Raw genomic sequence first — 20,377 nt, forward strand, 5'->3', positions numbered from 1 at the left:
AATTAGTAAATTCAGACATTAAGCATAGATAATTCATTTTGAAATAACATTAAAAAGTATAGAAGAATATAATAGAAAATAGTTTACCATAATTTTATAAGTCAATAATTTATTGTCAACAAACCATAATTTTCATTGTACCAGTTTTTATCTCTGGCCAAAGAGCTCTTTCATAAGGAAGTGTATCTATAGGAAGGGGAATAGGAAGGGTGAGGGGAAGGGGGGAGTGGAGTCTATAAAGAAGAATTGAGTATAATTTTTTAAATTACAGTCTGACATAAAGAAATATTTTTCAGTGCTCAGAGTCATCTACAGATGTGCACCGCTATCAAAAATACTTCCTTCTGCAGCTCTCTCCCACCTCTACCTATTGAATGTAGTGAATTAGATGGAGATCTCAATTCCTTACCTATAATCTTTGAAGATAGGTATTTAGATTCAGTTATTGAAGGTAAGTATAACCTAAAATATGTAAGTTGTGTGTGTCATTTACAATATGTTCTTCCTAATATATATAAAACCATTCCCTAATGTGGGGCCATTTTTCCCCTCCAGTTTTATTTATCTTTGAAGATATTAGAAGGCTGTAGTCAGTAAATGTAGTCTTAATCATTTGAGTTCTCACACCTTGTTTTAAACCTGAATCTTTTTTTCTTTGGATAAAAGACTTAGATGCACCCTGGATGGGAATTCAGAATCTTCAGAGATCAGAGTCCAGTAGAATGGATAAATATGAGACTGAAGAAAGCTCTATAGCTGGACTTTCTAGCCCAGAGTTGAAAGTCAGACCTGCTGGTGCCTCCAATTTTTGGTATACAGAAGGTGAAAAGCAGCTAACAAAATCTCTAAAAGGAAAAAATGAAGAATCCAATAAATCCAAGGTTAAGGTTACTAAGCTCATGAAAACAATGAAACCTGAAAACACAAAAAAAATAATAAAACAGAACTCTAAGGATTCTGTGGTTTTGGTAGGCTACAAATGTTTGAAAAGTACAGCATCAAATGATCTCTTTAAATGCTTTGAAGGCAATCCTTCACATAGTCAGAAGGAAGGTCTGGATCCCACAATATGTGGATATAATTTTGACCTAAAGACCTACATCAGACAGACAAGTCAAAAGGAAGCTAGCTTTTTGCCAACTAATACAGAGAGAACTGAACAAAAGTCTCCAGATATTGAAAATATGCAACCAGACCTGTTTGATCCTTTGAACTCTGGCAGCCTAAATCTTTGTGCAAATTTGTCCATTTCAGGTAAACTTGATATCTCCCAGGATGATAGTGAAATTACACAAGTGGAACACAATGTGACATCCAGAAGTTCATCAGACGATTGCCCTGATCATCAAACAACCCCATCTTCAGGAGTTAGAACAATTGAAGTAAAGCCCTGTAATAAGGATCCTTTCAGTGGAGAGAAAATAACTGTTAAAATAGGACCTTGGACAGAGCTTCAACCAGATGAAATATTTGTGGATAGTTTACAACTACCCAACCTTGAGTCCTTAGAATCTAATGGTAAATCTAAATCTATAGAAATAACACTCGAAAAGGAAGCTTTGCAGGAAGCAAAGTGCCGTTCTATTGGAGAATCATTAGCTAAGTTAAGAAGTAATCAACCTGCTTCTTCTACAAAAGAATATCATGTTGTAGTAAGTGGAGATACAATTAAGTTACCAGATATTAATGCCGCATATGCCTCGTCTAGATTTTCAGATTCAGGTGTTGAAAGTGAACCAAGTTCTTTTGCAACACATCCAAACCCTGATGTAATATTTGAAACTGTGCAAGGGCAAGGTCCTTACAATAACGAAAGATTATTTCCTCAGCTTTTGGTGAAACCTGACTGTAATGTAAAATTTTCCTTAGGAAGTCATTGTACTGAGAGTACAAGTGCTTTAAGTGAAATACAGTCATCTTTGACATCCATAAACTCTCTACCTTCTGATGATGAACTGTCACCTGATGAAAATTCTAAGAAATCTTTTGTGCCTGAATGCCACCTAAGTGATAGCAAAACATTATTAAATCTAGGAACAATTGACTTGCCAAAATGCGACAATAGTAAAAAGTCAAGTATTATTTTGCAACAGCAGAGTGTCGTATTTTCGGGGCATTTGGACAATGAAACTATAGCAATACATTCCTTAAATTCAAGCACTAAAGACCCTTTGCAATTTGTTTTTTCAGATGAAGATACTTCCTGTGATGTGAAAAGTAGTTGCAGCTCCAAACCTAACTTGGACGCTATGTGTAAAGACTCCCAGGGTCCTGATAAATCTAATACCTCTGCAGGGACAGCAATTACATTAAATTCAACACTGGTTTGTTTAGGTGCCCCTTGTGTTGTTTCAGGTTCTGTTTCTACTAAGACAGAAGTTAGAGAAGATGAAACTGTGAAAAGAAAAGATGATGATACCTTAAATCTCAAACAGATAAGTTCAGAAGCCCAAACAGTTGACAATGAAACTCATCTGGGTACAAATGATCCTCTTTCAGCCAGTCCTGATATGGTAAAACAAGGGCTTGTGGAAAATTATTTTGGCGCTCACAGCAGTACAGATATTTCTGACACATGTGCTATTAGGTATAGCAACTCAGTTAGCCCTCAGAAGAAAATTTCTGAGAAAGAAATTAGTAATCTTCATCAGGAACAGGGTCAAGGGGATGAGGAGGAAGAACAGGATCAACAGATGGTTCAAAATGGGTATTATGAAGAAACAGATTATTCAGCTTTGGATGAGAAAGCCAATGCTCACTATATGAACAGAGATGTGCTAGAAGAAGAAAGACTTAGAAAATCTGAAAAAATAAACAGTGACTATCTGAAGGATGGTATCAGTATGCCTGCTGTCTGTACTTCTGGTTGTTTGTCCTTCCCATCTGCACCACGAGAGTCTCCTTGTAGTGTTAAGTATTCTTCTAAAAGTAAATTTGATGCCATTACAAAACAGCCATGCAGCACTTCTTACAACTTTGCTTCATCAGTTTCCTGGTATGAAAATTCACCAAAACCTCAAATACAAGCGTAAGTAATGGAGCACAATAACATGTGCTACTAAATATATTATAGAACACACACACACACATATATGTCTCTGATGAGATGTGTGTGTATATACATATATATATATCTGATAAAATATATATTTCATGGTCTCGTTTCTGTAATACAAAAAGTGCTTCTTTGATTAGCTACTTAAAATGGAGAAAGGAACTCAATATAGTTTTTGACAGACCTGTAGTTCTTCATCTGATTGTCTTGTTCTATAAGCTAGATATTTTTGATACAAATTTTCCACTGGTGGTTACATGTTAGATGTTTGGAATAATTGAGGTTGAAACTTTTCTTCACCAGTACATTTCTCCCCCATTAATTCCCAGACAGGTTAGGTTCTACAAGTGCATCCAGCAAATAAGGGCAATGTTAGATAATGAATAATAAGTTAGTAGAAACTTCCTAAATCTACCAGACCCAGATGATCTCAGCTAAGTCAGTGGCTTCCAGACTTAAGATTCATGGACAAGCTAAATGTTCAGAAAAATTTTGAGGATGATCGAGGTTTACTAGCATGGCGCTGGTTCTCAAAATATTCTTCTACCTTATTCCATTTGGAATTATAATCCCTGGGATGAAAGATCTGGGCATGTCTATAATAGATTTTCCAAATTCCTAGATTATTCTGATTTCTATGTATAGCTAAGATCTCACAGTCCCTAAAGCTAGGGAAAGCAGTGAGGTGATAATGGCCTATTAAAGAACTGTAATATGCAGGAAGATTGAAGGTATTACCACCTTCTGGCTACCTCAAACTTTTCTAAGGCAATGATGAAAACAATTTAGGTCTTCAGAGTATCTTACTCAGTTTAATAGGGCTCATCAGCTTTCTTGAGTTTTACTTTTATCAGTTCAAATGATGCCGTGTTAAAATAGTTGATAATTTTTTAATTTTGATTAGATTTGTCACTCATTGAATGAATGTCTGCCATCAATTATATTTAGTCATATCCCCTCTTGGTTCTGTTTCTTTTTATTGTTATTTCTGGAGGAAAAATATAAATAACTTAATCTACTAAGAAATATAACTGCCATTCTCAATGTTAGACTTTGTAGAACAGCTCCTTACCTTCCATTTATATTAGATTAAAAAGAAGCAAAGAGGCTAGGATTTGATTACAGAATAAGCATCAGATCGTCATCCTTCCAGTACTTCTCCCAGCTTTTCTATATAATATAAAACTTAGTAGGAAGTATAACTTCACTCCTAATATTTTCTTAGTTGATTTCAAGTTTAAAATAATATTTTAAGTGATTTCAAATTTGAAGTATTCATTGTATTTGGACAGGACATGTACTTAAAATAGCAAAGAAAATTACTCTCTGATTTCTAAGTAATTTAGGTGATCCTGCATATTTTCATTATTTTAAAACCTAGTATTTGCTTGGTTTCCTCTTCTGCAGTTCCCTAAATTCAGCATATTGTCCTTTGGGTTCTAAAAACTGAATATAATAGTAAAGAGTATCTCCTATAATATTTTGCTTCAGCTTTCTTCAGGCAAAAGAAGAATTGAAGCAACTTAAACTTCCTGGGTTCATGTACAGTGATGTTCCTCTGTTGGCATCCTCAGTCCCTTATTTTAGCATGGAAGAAGAGGATAGTTCTGAAGATGGAGTACATCTCATTGTCTGTGTGCATGGTTTAGATGGTATGTCCTCACTATTGATATAATCCATGGCAACTCAATATATTTTCTTTGCCTAATAGGTTTCATTTAGTTTTATTTAATCTTTGAACTGAAAATATTTTAAATTGCTTAAATTAATTGAATCTGAAATACATTCTAAAACAGAAATATGCTTAACTTTGCTAAGTATAATATTAGATTTCCTTTTAAGTAAATTTTCCATGGAACTGACATCCATCCATGTACCAAAATTTTATTTCTTTTAACTTTGGGTTTTTCTGTCTTCTGTTGGTTCTGTCAGCAGTCGCCTCATGGCAATCATTTTGTTTCCTTTTAATCGTTAGCCTAGTGTTCTTTTAGCCCTCTAAACCTTATGAGCTAGGAAAATCAGTACCTAAGAATTGAAGATTCACTAATTTATTAGGGTATAATTTAAATTCTAAATACCTGGCTTTGGTGCTATAGTTTTATCCCAGCCATTTTGGTTACTCAACAGACTGTTACCCCTCAATTATTAGGAACTATGTTAGAAAATGCCAAATATCTCTAGACTAGCAGATGATTACTATATTATATCATTCTGTAAGAACAAATTAAAGATTTTATAGATATAAAAATCCTAAACACAGGTCTAAGCTAGTAAATTGTCATGAAATTGAAGATTTTTCTTTAAAAAAAGAACTTGACTCTCAAGAAATAAAATGTGTCCAAAACTAATCTCTTCCCCCCACCAACCACCCTACTAATAAATTTCAAAGGATTATCACCCAAGAAAGACTTCTTGTCTTGTGGAAGATTTCTTCTTCTTGTGGAATCTCTGGCACATTCTTCTTTGAAATTTTTAATAGGCACATTACCTCTATGTTAGATAAGTTGTTCCAGAATAAGAGGGAAAAAATATGGAATGCAGCTCGTTTTATTGTTTGACATTAACCTAACCTTGTTACCAAATCTGGAAAAGGTATCATACCCACACCCCAGAGAATAGTGGATCAATCTGACATAAATACACTTAATAAAACTCTAGCAATATTACGGAAATAAGTAAATAGAGAAGTAAATAAAAAAGCTTTTAATTGCCCCAAAAAACTTCTAAGAAATTGAATCAATGTATTAAGTCACTGTAACAACCAGGATTTAATTCCCAGAATGCAAATGTAAGTAAATACAAGAAAATTCATTAATAAAATATACCCATATTCATGAATTAAGTAAGAAGCTATTGATAAAATTCAATGTCCATTCCGGTTTTGACAATTAAGCACCAAACTTTAAGTTTTAAATAGCATATATATTCTCAGCTAGTAGAAAACTTTGTAGTGAAGCCCTAGTAGCATTCCTTGTAAAATCAAGAATAAAAGAATTATCTCTATCCATGCATAAATACCTAAAAGATACAAATATTGGAAGGGTAGAATAGAAATTGATAACATGTCTACATTCCTAATTAAACCAAAGGAATTAACCAAAAGCCACTAAACTAATTTTTTAAAGGTAATAATTATGTTTTAAAATTATGTATTATATTGAATAGATCTTCAATATTTATAGACATCTTTTAAATTAGTAATTAAACTCTCTCAGATTATTTAAATGAAATTTTTTTAAAAGATTGTATTTATTTATTCATGAGAGACACACATACACACAGAGAAAGGCAGAGACACAGGCAGAGGGAGGAGAAGCAGGCTCCATGCACCGACATGGGACTCGATCCCGGGTCTCCAGGATCACGCCCTGAAGGCGGCACTAAACTGCTGAGCCACCCTGGCTGCCCGAAATTTTCTTTCTAATTCAACTGTTGCAAGATCCACCAAAAGAAAGTGAACAAGTTAAATCTAAATCTGAAATGCATTCAAGGGGCACCTGGGTGACACAGCCCTTAAGTATCTCACTCTTAATTTTGGCTCAGAGTCATGAGATCGAGCTCTGCATTGGCCTCCACACTTAGTGCAGAGTCTGCTTGGGACTCTCTCCCTCTCTCTCTGTCCTTCTTGCCCCTCTCCCCCCCCACTCCTTTCTCTCAAATACATAAATAAATCTTTAAAATTCTCAAATAAGTCTTAAAAAATGTATTCAAGGCTTGTTAAATAGTCAACTATAGTAGTGATGGAAGGAGTACTTCCATCAGTCATTCACAGCGACCGCACTCAGCAGTCTCCACAGCTGACAATTAATAAATACACCATACACCATCAGATAGGAAAGCAAAAGCATCAATGTGACCAAAATTCCTAGAAACAAACTTGAAAAATACTGCCTGGCTAATTGAAAACAGCCTTGACATGAAAATTGAGAACTGTTTCAGAGTGCATTGTCTTTTTTTTTTTTTAATTTATTTTTTATTGGTGTTCAATTTACTAACATACAGAATAACCCCCAGTGCCCGTCACCCATTCACTCCCACCCCCCGCCCTCCTCCCCTTCCACCACCCCTAGTTCGTTTCCCAGAGTTAGCAGTCTTTACGTTCTGTCTCCCTTTCTGATATTTCCCACACATTTCTTCCCCCTTCCCTTATATTCCCTTTCACTATTATTTATATTCCCCAAATGAATGAGAACATATAATGTTTGTCCTTCTCCGACTGGCTTACTTCACTCAGCATAATACCCTCCAGTTCCATCCACGTTGAAGCAAATGGTGGGTATTTGTCATTTCTAATAGCTGAGTAATATTCCATTGTATACATAAACCACATCTTCTTTATCCATTCATCTTTGGATGGACACCGAGGCTCCTTCCACAGTTTGGCTATCGTGGCCATTGCTGCTATAAACATCGGGGTGCAGGTGTCCCGGCGTTTCATTGCATTTGTATCTTTGGGGTAAATCCCCAACAGTGCAATTGCTGGGTCGTAGGGCAGGTCTATTTTTAACTGTTTGAGGAACCTCCACACAGTTTTCCAGAGTGGCTGCCCCAGTTCACATTCCCACCAACAGTGTAAGAGGGTTCCCTTTTCTCCGCATCCTCTCCAACATTTGTTGTTTCCTGCCTTGTTAATTTTCCCCATTCTCACTGGTGTGAGGTGGTATCTCATTGTGGTTTTGATCTGTATTTCCCTGATGGCAAGTGATGCAGAGCATTTTCTCATGTGCATGTTGGCCATGTCTATGTCTTCCTCTGTGAGATTTCTCTTCATGTCTTTTGCCCATTTCATGATTGTATTGTTTGTTTCTTTGGTGTTGAGTTTGATAAGTTCTTTATAGATCTTGGAAACTAGCCCTTTATCTGATACGTCATTTGCAAATATCTTCTCCCATTCTGTAGGTTGTCTTTGAGTTTTGTTGACTGTATCCTTTGCTGTGCAAAAGCTTCTTATCTTGATGAAGTCCCAATAGTTCATTTTTGCTTTTGTTTCTTTTGCCTTCGTGGATGTATCTTGCAAGAAGTTACTATGGCCGAATTCAAAAAGGGTGTTGCCTGTGTTCTTCTCTAGGATTTTGATGGAATCTTGTCTCACATTTAGATCTTTCATCCATTTTGAGTTTATCTTTGTGTATGGTGAAAGAGAGTGGTCTAGTTTCATTCTTCTGCATGTGGATGTCCAATTTTCCCAGCACCATTTATTGAAGAGACTGTCTTTCTTCCAATGGATAGTCTTTCCTCCTTTATCGAATATTAGTTGCCCATAAAGTTCAGGGTCCACTTCTGGATTCTCTATTCTGTTCCACTGATCTATATGTCTGTTTTTGTGCCAGTACCACACTGTCTTGATGACCACAGCTTTGTAGTACAACCTGAAATCTGGCATTGTGATGCCCCCAGATATGGTTTTCTTTTTTAAAATTCCCCTGGCTATTCGGGGTCTTTTCTGATTCCACACAAATCTTAAAATAATTTGTTCTAACTCTCTGAAGAAAGTCCATGGTATTTTGATAGGGATTGTATTAAACGTGTATATTGCCCTGGGTAACAGTGACATTTTCACAATATTAATTCTGCCAATCCATGAGCATGGAATATTTTTCCATCTCTTTGTGTCTTCCTCAATTTCTTTCAGAAGTGTTCTATAGTTTTGAGGGTATAGATCCTTTACCTCTTTGGTTAGGTTTATTCCTAGGTATCTTATGCTTTTGGGTGCAATTGTAAATGGGATTGACTCCTTAATTTCTCTTTCTTCAGTCTCATTGTTAGTGTATAGAAATGCCACTGACTTCTGGGCATTGATTTTGTATCCTGCCACGCTACCGAATTGCTGTATGAGTTCTAGCAATCTTGGGGTGGAGACTTTAGGGTTTTCTATGTAGAGTATCATGTCATTGGCGAAGAGGGAGAGTTTGACTTCTTCTTTGCCAATTTGAATGCCTTTAATGTCTTTTTGTTGTCTGATTGCTGAGGCTAGGACTTCCAGTACTATGTTGAATAGCAGTGGTGAGAGTGGACATCCCTGTCTTGTTCCTGATCTTAGGGGAAAGGCTCCCAGTGCTTCCCCATTGATAATGATATTTGCTGTGGGCTTTTCATAGATGGCTTTTAAGCCATCTATGAAAATGTCTTTTCAAAACTGACAGAGATCATATATTTGTCTTTAAATATGTGATGATGTGCTTTGTACATTTTACTTTATCTTATCCCTTAGACATAATTTTTCATTTTCTTCATTTTCTAGGTAACAGTGCAGATCTCCGATTAGTAAAAACTTACATTGAACTTGGACTGCCTGGGGGAAGAATTGATTTTCTTATGTCTGAGAGGAATCAGGTACAATTTTAGGCAGTGTTTTCAATGGGAACAAATATATTTGTACTAGTTTCTACCTAAATATTTGCTTACTACAAAATGCCTATACTAGTAGAAATAATGTTTTGATTTGTTTGGAATTTCACATTAATGCATATCCCAAGGAAGTTAAAATGATTTATAATTTGACTTATGAGCTCTTCACATGCACAAAATTTTTAGAATTTTAACATTTCTATGCAAAAATGTCATTAATTAAACCATTATAGGGGCACCTGGTGGCTCAGTCACTTAAGGTCTGCCTTCGGCCCAGGTTATGATCCCATGGTCCTGGGATCACGCTCCATGTTGGGCTCCCTGCTCAGTGGGAAGCCTGCTTCTCCCTCTCCCTCTCCCTCTGCCCTCCTCTCGCTCTCTCTCACTCTCTATCTCAAATAAATGAATAAAATCTTTTTTAAAAAGTGCCAACTGCTAAATAAACATTTGTCCAGAGATCTATATACCAAAAAACCAAACAAACAGAAACCCATTATAAATAACTTTATGTTAAAGGTGGGTATTGGGCAAAACAAACAACTAAGCAAAGCAAATATTATTAAGAATACAATATTTTCTGAGAAATTCACTTTTTGCTCATTTTAATATAATGAATATTATTCACCAGCTTTTCTGAAAAACAGATGTTAACCATATTTTCAATAAAATTAAAAATAAAGTTTATATATTTTTTCTGTTTTTTTCCTGTGATTATTCATATTCAGTATATATCTGTTTTCTTTTCTTTAGAATGATACTTTTGCTGATTTTGATAGCATGACTGATCGCCTTCTGGATGAAATCATACAATATATTCAGATATATAGTCTAACAGTCTCAAAAATAAGGTAAATTTTATAATAATCTGTAATATTATATAACATACTTTTATGTCTATGAATTAGAGAAGAATTAAACAGAATTTGTGGTAGTTTTGTTGCCCTATAATGAAATATAGGAGACCACAATTCAATTTACCTAATTTAAAGAGAAAAGAAAAAATTTTTAAATTCTAGGGACAGACCACATATTATGTAATTCCATTTATATGAATTATCTAGAATTGGCAGATTTCTAGAAACAGAAGTAGATTAATGATTGCTTAGGGCTGAGGGAGGTGGTGGCAGATGCGGGCAGTGATAGCTGAAGGATTCAGGGTTTTTTTTGAAGTGGTGAAAAAGTTCTAAAAATCTATCATGGTGGTTACACAACTCTATGAATACACTAAAAACCATTGAATTATATATTTTAAATGGATGAATGTTATGGTATGTGACTTATATCTCATTAAAGCTGTTACCAAAAAATAAAAAAAAAGATTATAAGGACAATGGATACACAAACAAATGAAACAACAAAAATACTTTCAAGGTTTCCTGACTCTCCTTGGTGAGTTAGTTTTCCCCAAGCAAGGTGATCAAAGCAATGTAAGTCTCATAATTTAAGCAGATACTGTAGATAGACATGGGAGGGAGAAAAGTATTTGTTTCCTCTAGTACAGTAGGACTTAAAAAAATCAAAACTAATCTCTCTGCCTCAAAAAGTAGAATAATGATTACCTTCATATCCCAACTGGGTTAGAGGAATAAGCTAGCTTATATATTATATAAATAGGCTTTTGAAAGAATTTGTTTCCAGTTTGAAGTATGGTGAGTAAGGACTAAAAAATAGAGATAAACAGGTTTTTATTTGAAGCCATTTTTTAAAAACTGATTTCTGTTAAAATGGGAGGAGATGCAGGTATGGTAGGAGGAAGGAGAGGTTTATTTTCTTTTGCTAATTATTCTCTTACAAATTTTAAAATACTTTTCATTTAAAAAATACTTTTTATTTATTACATTTTCTACAATGATCTTAGATTCCTTTTATTTATTGTTTTATGATGAGAAAATAATATTTCACTTTTTTCACTCATCCACAAAAGTATTACCTCTTTTAGATTAGATTGTCAGTTATAATCAACCATTATTCAAAAGCCTAAACTGGTTAATTCAGGACTATTAGTTACCCTCATAACTCTCACCCCACAGCTTCCGGAACTTCAATTTCGGAAGGAAGTTTATCCTGAGCTTCTCACTAGCTATACCAATAAGCCAGTTTAAGATAGCTTTCAAACTCTCTTCTTTCATTGTTAATTATTCCCAGGGATTAATATACCATTTATTGGGACGCCTGGATGGCTCAGTGTTTTGGCCCAGGGATCTGGGCATCTGCCTTTGGCCCAGGGAGTGATCCCAGGGTCCTGGGATCATGTCCCACATCAGGCTCCCTGCAGGGAGCCTTCTTGTCCCTCTGCCTATGTCTCTGCCTCTGTGTGTGTGTGTGTGTGTGTGTGTGTGTGTGTGTGTGTATGTCTCATGAATAAACAAATAAGATCTTTAAATATGTGTGTATGTAAATATTATATATCATCTATTGCATAATGATGTAAGTAAAAAGGCTCTTTTAATTTAAACGATTCCTTAATAAAGGTGAGGTGCTTTATAAATTTTAGAGTGTAGACTAGAGAATAAATGAAACATATATAATTTTTCCTAAGTCATCCTTTATAGGTACAATTTCATTATTTTGTTTTAAATCATGACTTAATGAGTAATAATTGGTATGTGTGCCTAAGGAGGCAAATTTATCATCTAGTCAATGTAGTTACTTTTAAAATGTGTTTCTTTCTAAGCAATTACAAACTCTGAGTAAAAATTTTCTGATAAGTAGTATCTTATTTCTATAGACAAGCATTTAAATTATATAATAGGAATTTTCTATTACATTTTCACATTTTTACCTTCAAAGTGTAAGTTACATCACTTCAAAGTATCAAACCATAGTTTTAAACATATTAGGAATTTCCAAATACTAAGTATTTCACATCTGTATATAGAGGTATCAGCTTTAATATTTCTTTTTAAAATTAATACTATGGGAGAAATGTCTCTTTTTTTTTCTTAAAGCTTTATTGGACATTCGTTGGGCAATTTAATAATCCGTTCAGTGCTTACAAGGCCAAGGTTTAGATATTACCTCAACAAACTTCATACTTTTTTATCTCTTTCTGGACCTCACCTTGGTACACTCTACAATAGCAGTGCTCTTGTTAATACAGGTAACAAGTTTTCTTGTTTAGTATAAAAAATATGGCATGGGGAGAAAATTTAAATACAAATTTAATGTTTTCTGGTGTTTATCTTAAAGCTGACTTGTCACATGCTTGGAATTTCATGCAACAAAAGATGTAGACATTTTTCTATTTTGTCATGCACATGAAGTAAGCTGATAAAAGTCATTTCAGAAAATGAAATTATATTGAGATGATATATATCAAAAGTGACGAGCATTTTTAACTAATTTTCATTAAACTGTCTAAATATTTTCAGTAAATGTTTATCTTCTAAACAGGCTATTCTGTTATTCCATGAGTTGAACAGATAAAAATATCTATATTTAATATAAAGTTATAAAATAGTATATATTGAATGTTAATTCTGATTTTGGTTTGGTAAAATAAAAGGATGTTATGAAAAAAATTCTAAAATGTTTTTAAAAATTAAAATGAAAGTTAAGACTTTATTGGAATGAATATTCTCATTAAGAAAGATCTGATATTTGATTTGCCTTTGGTTTGGTTTTTCCCTTGGATTTTTTAAGTAGTTTTTAGTTTAGTCCATTGATTCCCATTGTGGGAATAAATTAGATTTCATTCTGTCTCTTGGCTTTGAACCTTGAAACTCTTATTTCCGTTTTCTCTTTCACTTTCACTGATAAAGAAACCATACTATTTTCCTTGTATTCCTTTCCAAATTGTGGTATCCAAAAAATACCTAGTCCTATATTTAAAAAGAAAAAAAGAGGGCATGGAAAAGATGAAATCCATGAGTAACATAAAATAGAACCCAATGTAAATAGGATACAGTCCTTGAATTCCTTTCTTCACTAAACTTCCCCAAATAGGCCTACAATTGCAAATTTAATCAACTAAGGAGTTTTTTTTCTCTTTTCTGCCCCTGTTCCCCTCTATAATATTAGAAGCAACAAAAGTGGAAATTAATATTGACAATCTTGAAAACCCGTTCTAGAGTGATTGAGGTTTCTCTTAATTAAGGGAAAGATACATTTAAATTTGGGTAACTGATAATACAAAGAAATACAATTAAATATGAAACTTCAGGGGCACCTGGTTGGCTCAGTTGGTTAAGCATCTGAGTCTTGAATTCAGCTCAGATCATAATCTCAGGGTTGTGAGATCAAGCCTGCTTAAGATTCTCCATCTCCCTCTGCCCCTCCCAATAAATAAATAGATACATACATACATAAAAATATGAAACTTCATTATATTCAGCTGTTACCAAAAACATTAACCAATTGCTCATCCAAGAGTTAGTGCTTATAGTTAGTCTACCATAACTGTATTTATCTCTAGACTAAAAGCTCAGCTTAAGCATTCAAATCTACTACTGTATTTGAAGTTTTTTCTATCTCTGCTTCTTTATAATTTGAACAAATATATCTAAAGGTATAATTTTCCCAAATTCCTTAAACCATGATCTGTTTTGTTAGTGAATGTGATAGAAATAGCAAGCCGTCTACCAACCATCTTTAACCCATAGTTAACTTATATGTATGTTTATATTAGTTATCAGAAGAAGGAAATATTTTACAAATACATTTTTTATTAAGAAAATGCTAGTTTGGGGCAGTCTGGGTGGCTCGGTGGTTTAGTGCCGCCTTCAGCCCAGGGCCTGATCCTGGAGACCTGGGATCGAGTCCCACGTCAGGCTCCTTGCATGCAGCCTGCTTCTCCCTCTGCCTGTGTCTCTACCTCAATCTCTCTCTCTCTCTCTCTCTCTCTCTCTCTCTCTCTCTGTCTCTCATGAATAAATAATAAAATCTTAAAAAAAATGCTAGTTTGGTAGATGTCATTTTTGAAGTGAAATGTGTACTAAAATTAGTAATCTTCGTATATGTTACCCCGTATTTCCAGTTTTACTCACATATCATTTATAATTCTGTAGGTCTGTGGTTTATGCAGAAATGGAAAAAATCAGGTTCTCTTTTACAACTGACATGTCGAGATCATTCAGACCCTCGCCAAACTTTCTTATACAGGCTTAGTAATAAAGCAGGTAAGTATATAGTAACAGTTTTGAAAACATTCACTTGAAAACCTTTTTTAAAAATAAATCTTTAGCAAATTATCAACATGTCTTTGTGGTGATTAAAAAAGTTTTCAATTGTAATTTTTTAGTAATGAAATAAACTCACAATAACATGTTTGATTTTTTTTACATGATTGTATTTGTGTTTGATTTTTTTTTACATGATTGTATTTGTGAACACCAGTACTTTGAAATTATCCTAAACTTTTTAACATTTATAATTTAGTACCAATTGTAAGTCAGTTTTTGAACTGGGCCGCTGCCTGTCCTAGTCTTTCTGTCCTCCTGCTCCTACCCCAGTCCTCAACCCTTTTTATAAACTGCCACATATTCTTCTACCTTCCTGTTCTAGGGCTATAAAACTTTTATGGAAAATTTCGAAAACTAAACTATTCGGCGGGAGGGTAGAGGGAGAAAGAGCAAGAGAGAAAGAATCTTAAGCAGGTTCCATACCCAGCACACAGCCCAATGCAGGGTTCATGACCACCACCCTGAGGTTCCTATCTGGGCCAAAATCAAGTCAGATGTTCAACTGACTAAGCCATCCAGGTGCCCCCAGAAACTAAACTAACTAAATAGTTATTCTACAAATTCCCACTCCTGGATGAATCTTTTTACTCATCTCTTATTAACTGATTATTAAGTATATTCCCCGTCTTGCATTATATACCAAGCTTTTACAACCTGAGATCCTCAATTACTACTTTGCCAACCTCATTGTCTATAAATGACCTTACCATATTCTTTCCACTGTGTCCTTTGAAATCTCCATTTGAGGGGAACAGACTGACTTTATATGTTTATCTTCTTCAAAAAATGCTGTTTCCACTTCCTTCTAAAAGTAGATACATAAGTGAAACCTAGATACTTCCCCACCGAACCTCCATTTTCCCATTCCCCTTGACTGTAGAACAGAGGTTGGCAAAATTTTTCCCTAAAGGGCCAGATAGTAAATATTTTGGCTTTGCAGGCCATGTGATCTCTGTTGCAACTATTCAACAACACCAGTGTAGCACAAAAATAGCCTTGGATAATAGATAAACAAATGAGTGTAGCTATGTTCCAACAACAACCAAAAAGGCAGCAGGCCAGATCCTATAGGCCACACCTTGCTAAACCCTGCTATAGGAGAAGCTCAGTTTCTCATTTACTGAGTACCATCTGGAGTGGAGGAAATAGTCCTCTTGCTTTCCATTTCTAGCTGGAATCATTATTCCTTTGCTGTCATAAAACTATCCTTTGAGGTTTGTACCATCAAATTTCTGCTACCTTCTAGTCATCTTTAATGTAATAATCTCCTGATCATTCCTCATATATTCAGTGGGAATTCTGATAAGGGTTCATTGACAAATTTACAGTTAATGTTTGGGAGAAGATATTCTTCTTTGATCTTAATATACTTGATCTTGGAATCATTTTAGGTGATTTGATGAAGTCAACCCTTTAGAACATCATCAAGCATTACAGAGCCTTTCTCAACTGTAGTAACCTTCATTCCACTCCACTTTGAACCCATACCCATGGCTACATTCCACCCCTGAAATTTCAACCAGTATTCTGTTCTGTGACTACAATATATCCTCATTTCTCACTCACTTCCTTATTCTCATTTGCTTTTTAGACTATTTAAGGCCCCTACTCAATTTCTTAAATTACCCTGTTCATCATCGTTCTACTCCCTTCTTGATCCATCCCAGATTCCATGAGTTATCACTTTTATCATTCATACATTTTTTACCCAGTGTTTTTTCATCATAGCCGTCCAGCAACCTATACTACTGTTTCTTTACCTGGCTTGTTGAGTTCTACCAAAATGGATCACACAGACATGCAGATCAGTGCCGCTGTAGATCCATGGAGTACCTATCTAGTTAACTCTAATAGTTTCCTAACCATTCTCTAGAAGCTTTTCCAGTTGTTGTTGTTTTTTTTTAAGATTTATTTATTAAGTGCAAGTGGAGGAAGGGGCAGAGAGAGAGAATCTCAAGCAGATTCTGCTAAGCGCCAACCCTAATGCAGGGCTTGATCTCACAACCCATGAAACCATGACCTGAGCCAAAACCAAGAGTCAGATGCTTAACTGACTGAGCCACCCAGGTGCCCCAAAGCTTTTCCAGTTTTTTTTACCTCTTTTCCTCAGACTAAACTACAACTTCTACTAATGACTTTGTTTCCTACTTTATCTGTGACAGTGAAGGCCATCAAGCGAGAACTTTCCTACTTCCTTTCTTTTTACCTACAAACAGCACACCTTTGCTTTCCTTCTAGTTTTGGAACCCATTCCTTCTGCTTTAGAACCCATTCCTTCTTTCTTTAAACTCTCCCATTTTAGGGCACCTGGGTGGCTCAGTGGTTGAGCATCTGCCTTTGGCTCAGGTTGTGATCCCAGGCTTCTAGGATCGAGTCCCACATCAGGCTCCTCACAGGGAGCCTGCTTCTCCCTCTGCCTGTGTCTCTGCTCCTCTCTCTCTGTGTGTCTCTTACGAATAAATAAAATCTTTAAAAAATAATAAAAAGTAAATAAACTCTCCCTTTCAGTGTCTAATCCCTTAACATATAAAGTTACTCCATTTTCTCCCATCTTAAGTCATAATAATAATAAATACCTCCTTTCATCACTGACTCTTTTTCTCTTTCTTTTTTTATATATGAATTAAGGCTCTTGAAAAAGAAAGCAATTATTTTCTCTACTTCCTCACCTTTTATTTCACTCTTCAATTCACTGTAATCTGATTTCTGTCCTCACCATTCTATTGAAGCTTGCCATATTCAATTCTCTCTTTTCTTCCTTTTATTTAAACATGCTGGCATTATATTTAAAATGCCCTTTTTGAAATACTTTCCTATTTCCCATTCTGTATCAGCCTTTCCTGGTTTTCTTCCATATTGGCTCTCTGCTTCCTACATGGATTCCTTTTCTCGCCTTGCCCTTTAAATAGAAGTATTCTTGGGCTCCAGCTTCTGTCATCTGCTCTTCTCACTCTATACATTCTTCTTTGATAGCATCATTTCATATCCATCTTCACCATTGGTAACTCAAATATATATTTCTAGTTCAGTCTTCTAGGCTATATTCTAGACTGATATGTCCAGCTACCTACTAAGTACATTTACTTAGATGGTTCACAGTTACCTCAAATGCAGTGTTTTCAGATACCTCATCTTTTCCCTCAGATTAATTTCTTTCAATTCCACATCTACCACCATTTGCCCAGCCAAAAACTTAGAAGTTGTTTTTTAGACTTTTCTCAGTCTCCCCACACATCTGCTTTGTTACTAAGCCCTGAAACATTCAGCCTTCTTTTATAGCTAATGGAGTCTTCTCTCTTCTCTTTGCCACTGCCTTAATTCAACCTTCATCACTTTTACTAAGATTATTGCTATAGCGTCCAAACTGGTTACTCTGCCTCTTGTATGCCCTCTTCTCCCTCATCTCATTTCCTTATTAGATAAAAGTATCTTCTAAAAATTAAATCAAACCATATTGCTTCTGTTTGAGCATCTTTTCATGGTACATTGTGGCTTTCAGGATGAAGTTTTAATTCCATGGTTTAGGGCATCAAATCCTTTACAATCCGGTTCCTGATTCTTTTACTAATTTCATATCCTACTCCACCCATGCACACATCCTTTGTTTTAGGCATGCCACATGTTTTACACTTAACATTCACCCATGCTCTTTCTACCACCATTCCTCCCCATGTGCTTACTCATCTTTTTAGAACCAATTCTTTCCATCTTCTAAAATTAAACTCAAACACCACTTGCTATTAAAAGCTTTTTTGAGGGGATCCCTGGGTGGTGCAGCAGTTTGGCGCCTGCCTTTGGCCCAGGGCGCGATCCTGGAGACCTGGGATCAAATCCCACATCGGGCTCCCAGTGCATGGAGCCTGCTTCTCCCTCTGCCTATGTCTCTGCCTCTCTCTCTCTCTCTCTCTCTCTCTCTCTCTGTGACTATCATAAATAATAAAAATTTAAAAAAAGCTTTCTTGTGGCCCTCTCTGATTTAATGCTCCTCTATTCTGAGTGCCTAATTGATTGCCCAATATTTATATATATATCCCAGATCTTACGCCTCCAAACTGACCTCACTAATGAATTCCAGTCTTCATTTGTGTGCTAGACATCTCTACTTATATTGAAACATATGTCTAAACCTGAACATATTGTCTTCTTTTACGAACTCTTCTTTCAAAATTTTTTAATAGTACTCTGTTTTCTACATTACTTAGTTTGAAATATCTCAATGTCATCTTTGATCCCACTTAAAGAAGTAGGATTGCATTCTACTTCCCAAGATTGTTAATGTTATAACTGAACTCTTATGGTATTATATATGAACCTCATTTACCATACCTGTTACAGTTTATCTCATATAGTCACTTTTATATACCTTAACTTCCTTTTCTATAATAGGATCCATTTGTGACAACTCTTTCCCACTCCTCACATAAGCAGTATTTACTATAGTCCTTCTCTTAGTAAGTGTTCAGTATAAACTCACTGCATCAATGAATGGTCTTTTCAATACTATTTTCAGTGTCCAAAGGCAGGTCAATATTATATGGTAAGCTGGAAATCAAACCTATGTATTTGGTGACTGATAGTTCCAAATTGGAAGTAACTTGAATTTGTAATCTAAGCCGTAGGCATTTAAATCTATTTTTTACCTTCATTCTCATCCCTTGTGTCCTACATTCTGCTCCTGAAACATTTGATGTAAACACTGGATAGATTTACTAATTGAATAATGCCCACTTCGTTTGAGTGCTGTTTTAACCTTTTCAAGGTTCTGCCTTAAATGTTATTAATGTGAGAAAGAGATTTTGGAATGGTTATTTCATGTATTGTCTGTCATTAGAATCAGAGAAAGAAAAGTTCTTTTATAGGTCAAGTTTTATGTTTTGTTTCTAAAAGTACAAAGCAAAAAAATAAAAATAAAAAAAAAATAAAAGTACAAAGCAGCAATAAGTTACATACAGTGCACAGAAATATTTACTTGATTCATTAAAATACAAGATATGCCTACAAATCAAATAGAGTGTATAGTACTCACGTGGGAAAAACTTATGACACTAACTGGAACTACTGTGTTCTAGGTACATGAAGTTTGTACCACTGCTGTTGACAAGTTAGGAAATGTATGAAAGGCAAAACCAAATATAAATGTTCCCTGGGGTCTGCATATTTATGCTGTATTTTACAAAGTAAAATTAGCAATAGGAATAGTAGCAACATAAGAAAATAAAAACACTAAAGAAGGCATAAATAAAATTTTACAATAAAAATTCTATAATCCATGGCCTTCCCCCATCTGAACAGATATTTGTACTGCTATTTCTAATTACTAATAGATGTGAGTAGATCTTTTGCACTTGAGTTATTTCTTAAAGATTAGTTAAAACTTTTGCTTACAAGGTACTAATTGACTATTTGCCTTATAGTTCATGACAAGACTCATACCTTCCCTCCAGTTGTACCAGCCTAATAACTGTTTATGAGCCAAACCTAAAGTCAATCGTAGATACTAGTTTTAGCTGCAAAACTGAGTAGGATCGTTAATCTAAATAGGCTTCAGTTTCTTCATTGGTAAAATGGGAATAATAGTGTCTTCCTCAAGACTATTAAAGGATCGAATGAGATAATCCATGTGGAACAATTACTGTTTTGAATAGCACAAAATTCAATAAATATTAGATGGTAAAAAAATAGCTCTAAATGAAGAGTGCCTGAACTAAAATAATACTAGTATTTTAAATTATAAAAATTTGCTTTCACATTACCATCACAAATCTGTTTTAGGAGATTTTTCTAACAAAACTAT

General features: G+C 34.9%; 1 protein-coding gene across 15 annotated transcripts in view; it reads left to right on the forward strand.

The window, feature by feature from the left end:
• FAM135A (family with sequence similarity 135 member A) overlaps positions 1-20,377 on the forward strand; it is a 132,602-nt gene that overhangs the window by 102,024 nt on the left and 10,201 nt on the right. For 8 of the 15 annotated variants that reach the window (XM_025444975.3, XM_025444978.3, XM_025444977.3 and 5 more), the window contains 7 exons: positions 297-451; positions 667-3,028; positions 4,547-4,707; positions 9,297-9,388; positions 10,154-10,251; positions 12,352-12,503; positions 14,410-14,520. In XM_025444975.3, coding sequence (XP_025300760.1) covers positions 297-451; positions 667-3,028; positions 4,547-4,707; positions 9,297-9,388; positions 10,154-10,251; positions 12,352-12,503; positions 14,410-14,520 — 3,131 coding nt within the window. The remainder of the gene's footprint in view (positions 1-296; positions 452-666; positions 3,029-4,546; positions 4,708-9,296; positions 9,389-10,153; positions 10,252-12,351; positions 12,504-14,409; positions 14,521-20,377) is intronic. The other 7 variants (XM_025444980.3, XM_025444981.3, XM_049092223.1 and 4 more) reach the window with 4 other exon arrangements.

The sequence above is a fragment of the Canis lupus genome, chromosome 12, assembly GCF_003254725.2.
Source record: "Canis lupus dingo isolate Sandy chromosome 12, ASM325472v2, whole genome shotgun sequence".
NCBI lineage: Eukaryota > Metazoa > Chordata > Mammalia > Carnivora > Canidae > Canis > Canis lupus.